The sequence below is a fragment of the Helianthus annuus genome, chromosome 8 (genome assembly GCF_002127325.2).
Source record: "Helianthus annuus cultivar XRQ/B chromosome 8, HanXRQr2.0-SUNRISE, whole genome shotgun sequence".
Classification (NCBI taxonomy): domain Eukaryota; kingdom Viridiplantae; phylum Streptophyta; class Magnoliopsida; order Asterales; family Asteraceae; genus Helianthus; species Helianthus annuus.
The window spans coordinates 10687693-10695813 of NC_035440.2; the positions used below are offsets into that span (position 1 = coordinate 10687693).

The following is an 8121-nucleotide window of genomic DNA, read 5'->3' on the forward strand; positions in this document are numbered from 1 at the left end:
GAAATTAGTCACCGTGTATCCATACCTATTGTATTAATTTTTTTCTTTATCCGCTAAATCTATCGTGTAGTTCTCTATTTAAATTTGGGTCATGGATATGTTCAAGCTTTTCGAACCAATCTCAATATTGCAAAATAAAGAATTTAGTCACCGTGTATATATATCCATAACTATTGTATTAAATTTCTTCTTTATCTGCTAAATCTACCGTGTAGTTCTCTATTTAAATTTGGGTCATGGATATAGTCAAGCTTTTCGAACCAATCTCAATATTGCAAAATAAAGAAATTAGTCACCGTGTATCCATACCTATTGTATTAATTTTTTTCTTTATCTGCTAAATCTATCGTGTAGTTCTCTATTTAAATTTGGGTCATGGATATGTTCAAGCTTTTCGAACCAATCTCAATATTGCAAAATAAAGAATTTAGTCACCGTGCATAAACATCCATACCTATTGTATTAAATTTCTTCTTTATCCGCTAAATCTATCGTGTTGTTCTCTATTTAAATTTGGGTCTGCATGAAATGTACCCCTCTGGATGTGTTCAAGCTTTTCGAACCAATTCAATATTGCAAAATAAAGACTTATCAAGCTATCGAGCTGAGCACAAGCTTACATTAAAGTCAGCCAAACTTGTTTGTAGCCCAAGGTCGCCCTTGTATTAAAACTACTTTATATATTACCGCACGTATAAAGGGGGCACACATAAATGGGCTTCATTATTCCAAATCTAGCTAAAAAAAACTTGTTAGAATTTTTGTTTTAAAAAAAATTACATTTGTGAACTTATCTTTGAGAGTGAATTGCCATTTTAGTCCCTGTGGCTTGGGTTATTTTACCAGTTTAGTTTAAAGGTTTCATTTTTAACATCTAGATCCAAAAAGGTTTCATCGTTGCCATTTTGGTCCAACTGACTTAACTCCATCCATATCTGTTAAGTCTGCCAAGGGCATTTTTGTCATTTCATTTTTCTTTTTATTAACCATTTTTTCTTTATTGCTTTTTCTTTTAAATGAAATGACAAAAATGCCCTTGGCAGACTTAACAGATATGGATGGAGTTAAGTAAGTTGGACCAAAATGGTAACGATGAAACCTTTTTAGATCCAGATGTTAAAAATGAAACCTTTGGACTAAACTGGCAAAATGACCTAAACCACAGGAACTAAAATGGCAATTAACTCTATCTTTTAATACATACTTCAGTAACGTAAAAAAGGTTGATCTCTCTATGAAATTTTTTGACACCAACCCCTATGAAATTTTGAAAAAGAGTAAATGACCTCGCAAATTTTTGACACCAACCTGAAAAAATAACTTGAATTTTATTTTTTTTAAATATAAAGATATGAGTTAACTTTCGTTTTGCTCCCTGTGGTTTGGTCATTTTAACGATTTTGTTCCAATAGTTTAAAAATAGTCGTTTTCCTCCCTGATCTTTCGAGTTTGTCGGCAGTTTGCTCCCTGGCTCTAACCATCAGTTTAAACGTTCAATTAAAAGTAGGGGTATTTCGCTAGTTTACTCCCTGGGTCTAACTCAATTAAAACGTTTAGTTAAAAGTCACGGGAGTCGTGGTTGGCAGGTGGTAGTTGCAGGTGGTGGTGGATGGTTGTGGATGGTGGTGGCCGGTAGAAAGAGTGGTTGGAAAGATGGGGAATCAGGAAAGAATTACTTATATACATGTAAATAGTTATAGGTTTATTTAGGTGAAAAGACTTACATACCGTTTCTTTCATCTATAAAATTACTAAAATACCCTTCTATTTAATGGATTTTTTGGATGGAGACAGAGACGGGGAGCAAAATGACGATAAGTTAGAAAAATCAGGGAGCAAAATGACTATTTTTAAACTATTGTAACAAAACCGTTAAAATAACCAAATCACAGGGAGCAAAATGGAAGTTAACTCTAAACATATAGTATAATCTAAATAACAAATACGAAAGATATCTAAGCACACAACAATACAAATAAAAAAATCAAGCCCATGTTTATCAATAAATTGTTAAAGCCCAAAGAATAAATTAAATGTCTTTTAGCCCATTTGACATTTGAAAGTTAAATTGTTTGTTTAAACTTTAAACCTTGATGAAATAAACAAACCCGGCCCGAATTGGACCAAAAAATAATTTAATATATAGCAATAGCCAACCAATCCTAAAAATTCCCGACCCCATGAAAAAAATTCCTAGGCCTGCCACTGATATGAACAACTATTTCCACGCACGCTAGCAACAAAAGTACAGCATAAAGAAGATGACAATGCCATAAGTTTTACCTCAACTAGAGTACAGAGATTAGATGAAATCTATACAGGAATTGGCAGCTTTATGAACAAACAAACAAATGTGATCAAAACGCCTAATAACATGAATAAAAAGATTACGCAATGGTCACATTTTTCCCGCCTCTACATCTTGCATCGGGTCAGAGAGCGATACCTGTCTGAACGTCCCATTTCGCCTTGACTGTTGATTGAAATCCTGAATCTCAATCGGTTGCATATGGACCCCATCCGCAGGGTGACCTACTGTTGAACGGGAATTCGTCTCTTCTAATGCTCGGAAATACGCATATGGACCCCACCCTGAAAAATAAAGGTATATGAACTGTAACTTTATAATCCGTTCCAAAACTAACATCCAAAAACGTTCGGTCCAAAATATTGATATATATATATATATATATATATATAGGGTAATGCTAGACAAAAAACCCTAAAAATTTTAGGAAACTCTGGAAACTCAAATCTCCCCCCATTTTTACCCAACTTCCCGACATTTTTTTTTTGAAAAAAATAACACATGTAATATACATGTTTTAAAGTGTTTTGGGCCAAAAAAAACAAAAAAGCGCCAAAGGGATGTTTTTAAAAAAAATAAACAAATTTCAGCAATGTCCGGTTGCCTAACATGTGTTAGGCACAAAAGACAGAAACTTGCTGATTTTTTTTTTAAATCATTCCTTCGGCGCTTTTTTGATTTTTTTGGCCCAAAACTCTTAAAAACATGTATATTACATGTGTTATTTTTTTCAAAAAGAAGAATGTCGGGAGGTTGGGTTTTCTATATATATATATAGGGTTTTCTATATAGTCCTCCCCTATATATATATATATATATACACACGCCGAACATATTACCTTCAGAATGATAAGGAGCTGGAAAAAATTGCAGATAGCACATTGTGGCAACAACTAAACCTGAAAAGGAAAAACGAACGTTAAGATCGAGTCAAACAGTTAAACTTAAGTTTAAGCAATTTTAATTTTTTAAACGAACCTAAAATGCCGCCGGCAAACACATCTTGCCAGTGGTGCCAGTAATCAGACACGCGTGAAACTCCAACAAGAGATGCCATAAGCAAAGGAAGAAAGAGAATGCATAGTTTCGCTACATGCCCCCGACGATCAAACACTTTAATTTTTCCCGCCATATACAATGCCAAAAACCCAAGACCTGCAAAAGACCCTGCAAAACTCATACGGTTAATTAATTAATGTTGATGGGTCGATTTACATTATGTTATTAAGATTTCAGTATCTATATGTAGCACTTCGAACATAGACGGTTAAACATGTCGAAAGTTGCCCAAAGTATACTTTTAGTGCATGATAACTATTTATAAAAAAAGAGTAAAATGCCATTTTCATCCTTGAGGTTTGGCTAGTTTTGCGCCTGTCGTCCAAAGGTTTATTTTTATGCATCTGGATCCAGAAGGTTTAAAATCTTGTCATTTTCATCCAGCTCGTTAACTCCCATCCATTTTTCTCCGTTAAGTCGGATGTATTTCCATCTTTTTTGTTAACTTAAAGGGCAATTTGGTCTTTTTTTACTTCATGTACAAGTGTTCAAAAGACCTAATTACCCTTTAAGTTAACAAAAAAGACGAAAAGACCCCTGACTTAACGGAGAAAAATGGATGGATTTAACGAGACGGGTTTAATTGGCAGGATTTCAAACCTTTTGGATCCAGATGCGGAAATACAAACCTCTGGGCAAAAGTCGCAAAACTAGCCAAACCTAACGAAATGGTATTTTACTTTAAAAAAAGTGTTTCGGGTTGGCCCAATTCGTTTCAACATGCTCATATAATTTACAGTGTTTTTGACCCGTTACCAAACCCGCCCATTTTGGCACCTCTTTCAGTAACATTAAAATGCGATTGACATTTCTTACATGAAGTATGGCCACTCGGGAAACTCTTATGGCCTTCTCGTATATCCTTGTCATCACCATGACATATGACATCACCCCATTTGTCATAGTTCTGTAATATATATTATAAACATGTTATAGATTTAAGTTGGAAAAAATAATTTAATATTTAATGTTAATTAAAAGTGTGGGAAAATGTTATGTACGTCTATTCCGTCTGGAAAGCATCGCCAGAAGAAATCAGGTCGTGGACGTCCAACTCCATCTTTTATAGCATCTGTTATGACTCCGGTTATAAGAACGGAAAACAAGAGACCTGCAGAAACATAAATAAGTTATGATTTTATTTATCTGATAATTTAAAAATGAAATAATCACATAATCACTTTCGAAACACAATCAAACACCCTTGTAAAATGACTCATTTCAACCGATCCCGTTTTGATCCAGCCTGTTTAGACACGAACCAAACTGATACTTTTTAAACAGCCTGTTTTGACTCACTCGTATTGCTCAGAACCCGTTTTGACCTGTTACCCGACCACTGGGGCTGCAAATGAACTGAACGTTCAATGAACAGTTCGTGAACCGTTCAGCGGGAAGTTCGTTTGTGTTCGTTCGTTTAATAAATGAACGAACACGAATAAGAAATTTCATTCATTTTGTTAAATGAACGAACATGGTCGTGTTCGTTTATGTTTGTGAACGTTTGGTAGCATCTTCGTTTATGTTCGAAAGTTCATTGGGGTTTTAATTTTTCATATTTGTTATTTAAATGAGTAAAATGCACGGATAGTCCCTGTGGTTTGGTGAAATTTCATCTTTAGTCCATAACTTTTCAGAATTACACTCTTAGTCCCTGTGGTTTGACAAGTTGTTACTCAGATAGTCCCCAAAGCGGATGGAGGTTAGTTTTTCTGGTTAAGTAGGTGTGAAATGACAAGGACTATCCGAGTAATAACTTGTCAAACCACAGGGACTATCCGAGTAACCTTCATCCGCTTTAGGGACTATCCGACTATCCGAGTAACAACTTGTCAAACCACAGGGACTAAGAGTGTAATTCTGAAAAGTTGGGGACTAAAGATGAAATTTCACCAAACCACAGGGACTATCCGTGCATTTTACTCTATTTAAATACTTCAAAATTCCCACTAATAAAAATATTTAATAAATGTTAGTGTACTGTATTTTATTTAAATTATTTAATAAACATTAGGTTAGTATACTACAGGTGGATCTACGTAATATTTGTGACGGAACATACAGAATTTATTCAAAAATAAATATACGTTCCTTTGTGTCGTGTACTCGTGTTCGTTATTTTCATTTGTGTTCATGAACGTTTATTTGCGCTTCAATTACCTTCATGAACGTCATTTGCATTCGTTACCTAAACTTAACGAGCGAACACAAACAAATTCGTTACCTAAAATGGCATGGTGCAGATCATGAACATCTCTCCTCCTAAAATAAAAGAACGTGAAAACGACAATAGGCAGCAATACAGCGTAAATCTGTCGAAACAAAACAAAAACATCAACTGCAAGTTCAGGATAAAAGCGTAAAACCGATTAAAGAAGAAATTTGCAGACTGAATGATGTAAGAACTTACAGGAACAGACCATACGGGAACAGTGTTACTCTTCATTGGATATTTAAGATCTGTCATCATATCTTTGCCGACAAACCGGTAAAACGGGTGTATGATGTTTAAACCGATTTCTATAAATGCGAGTAGCACGAGGATAAGCCAATCGTGCTTGTGACTTTTCGCGAGTTTAGTTCCATGAGATTTGATGTAGAAGGCCCCGAGATCAACTTCTCTGACTCTGCCATCCTGCCCGTTCTGAAATGCGGATATAGATATATTATATATACATATGGTCATTGTCGTGTGTTGTAAGAAAGTTGCTAGATGATCATATTTGAATCACATATCAAACATATATGATATAAAACCTAATCAATATATACATATAGATATACGTCTAATGTGTCCCCGAGGCAGGACGCTAGAGATAAGAGAAAGATAGTCAAACAAGGGGGACAACTTAGGGTTGCAAACGAACCAAACGAACACGAACAATACCTTGTTCTTGTTCGTTTGTTAAGAAATATATGTGTTCATGAACACTTATTGAATGAGATTTTATGTTCGTGTGCGTTTGTTAAGGAATTGAACTTGTTTGTGTTCGTTTCTGTCTGTGTGTTAATTTTAAGCAACGAAAGAAAACGAACGTTGATGAACACAAATGAGCACAAACTAATGTTCGTGAACACAAATGGAAACAAACAAAAACAAACAAGCCTTCATGAACAGAATATATAATACACTGACACTTATTAAATACTCTATTTGTCGGAATTTTGAAGTATTTTAATAAAATATAAAAACTAAAAACACTAATGAACTATCGAACAATAACGAACACGTTACCTAACATTCGCAAACATAAATGAACGAACGCGGCATCTATTCATGTTCGTTCATTTAACTAAACAAACGAAACTTCTTGTTCGTGTTCGTATGTTTAATAAAAAAACGAACAAAAACAAACTTCCCGCCGAACGGTTCAGGAACTGTTCGTCAAACATTTGGTTCGTTTACAGCCGGACAAGTACCATACAGAATAGTGAAATTCCCTCATTATGTATCGTATATTAGTATTGATCAACTATTTATAAGATTACAACGAGCATAAGAAGTACAGAGGAAACTTAATCTAATTATAACTCCTAATTATAAACTCAAACTAATATATTCTATATAATAATTATTAGATTAAAAAAGACTTGAATATGTGCACAAAACCACAATCTAACATATACAAAATTAAATTTAAACTAGGGGTACAAACGAGCCGAGCTACTCGAGCTCGGCTCGAAAAAAAGCTCGAACGAGCCGAGCTTAAACGAGCTCGAGCTCGAGCCTAAAAACAAGCTCATTTAGTAAACGAGCCCGAGCTTCGCTTATCGAGCTCGAGCTTGAAAAGTTACCTTCGAGCCAAGCTCGAGCTTTAGAAATAAAGCTCAAATCGAGCCGAGCTCGAGCTTTCATACGTTAAACGTTAAACGAGCTTGAGCTCGAGCCTGGTTGGGATCGGGCTCGGCTCGGCTCGTTTGCACCCCAACCATAACACTATTCATAAACCATAATCAATCACCAGATTCCACTAAAAGCCCCAAAAAAGAGTAACAAAAGGAAATCATAAAAAAAAAAAAAAAAAAAAAAAAAAAAAAAACAGCAAAAAGTTGAGAAAAGTGAAACCCTACTAACCTGAAACATATTCTTCAAAAACGATAGATTCCACGGCATAATAACAATCCTTCAACTTCTGATTAACTAAAAGATTAATCGGAAAAAACACAAAGCAAAATGGATGAAAGTTGAAGAAAAAGAAATGGTTAAATAGATTGAAATAGAGAGAGAGTTAGTTACCTGCAAATGGTCAGAATCAACTGAGAAAATTCTTCGGTGTGATCAAGGGAAATGTCAAACTAAAAGTCAAAGGAGCAATGAATGTCTGATTGGCTGAAGAATGAATAATAGTTGATGTTGTTGTTTACTGGACGGCGGTTAAGGGGGTTTGCTGGATCGTCGGGTGGAGCCAGTCAACAACACGATTTGGCCTTGGAATCTTCTGATATTCCAAGAAGATTTAATTTTGTATAGTGATACCTAGGAACCCTCAACTCTATGTACTTGTCTGGTTTAATACTTTAACTCTTATGTTAGTTTTTTTTTTTTTTTTTCTTGAACACCGACTTTCTTGTATATTGGAGAACCCCGTTGTCTTGCTGGCTTCAGAGTTTGGCTTGGACGTTCCTTGGGAAATCATACTGCCGACTGCCACTTGACAGACGTTGTGTCACCACAAAAGCTGAACACTCTCTGGCGTAACACACGGTGGGACGAAAATCTGTGTGGGCTCAGGATAGAACATGACACATGTGCA

The 8121-nt window shown here is 35.3% G+C and overlaps 1 protein-coding gene across 2 annotated transcripts; it reads right to left on the reverse strand.

The window, feature by feature from the left end:
* Positions 1-2211: 2211 nt before the first annotated feature.
* Positions 2212-7796, reverse strand: LOC110872028 (lipid phosphate phosphatase 2). Of its 2 annotated transcripts, none has more exons than XM_035976426.1 (9): positions 7609-7796; positions 7443-7508; positions 5778-6011; positions 5592-5679; positions 4369-4478; positions 4184-4274; positions 3287-3475; positions 3148-3207; positions 2212-2592 (listed from the first exon to the last, which is right to left on the reverse strand). In XM_035976426.1, the coding sequence occupies exons 2-9, from the start codon at positions 7479-7481 to the stop codon at positions 2399-2401; spliced, it is 1005 nt and encodes a 334-aa protein (XP_035832319.1). In that variant the 5' UTR covers positions 7482-7508; positions 7609-7796; the 3' UTR covers positions 2212-2398. The 2 variants fall into 2 exon arrangements, with proteins under 2 accessions (XP_035832319.1, XP_021976478.1); XM_022120786.2 differs by having other exon boundaries at positions 7605-7796.
* Between the last annotated feature and the right edge of the window lie 325 nt (positions 7797-8121).

Coding starts and splice junctions, on each gene's coding strand:
- LOC110872028 (XM_035976426.1), bottom strand. CDS start 7,481: ATGCCGTGGAATCTATCGTTTTTGAAGAATATGTTTCAG. Junction 3,476..4,183: donor CCCGAGTGGCCATACTTCAT/GTAAGAAATGTC, acceptor TGAGTTTTGCAG/GGTCTTTTGCAGGTCTTGGG. Junction 2,593..3,147: donor AGCTCCTTATCATTCTGAAG/GTAATATGTTCG, acceptor TTTATTTTTCAG/GGTGGGGTCCATATGCGTAT.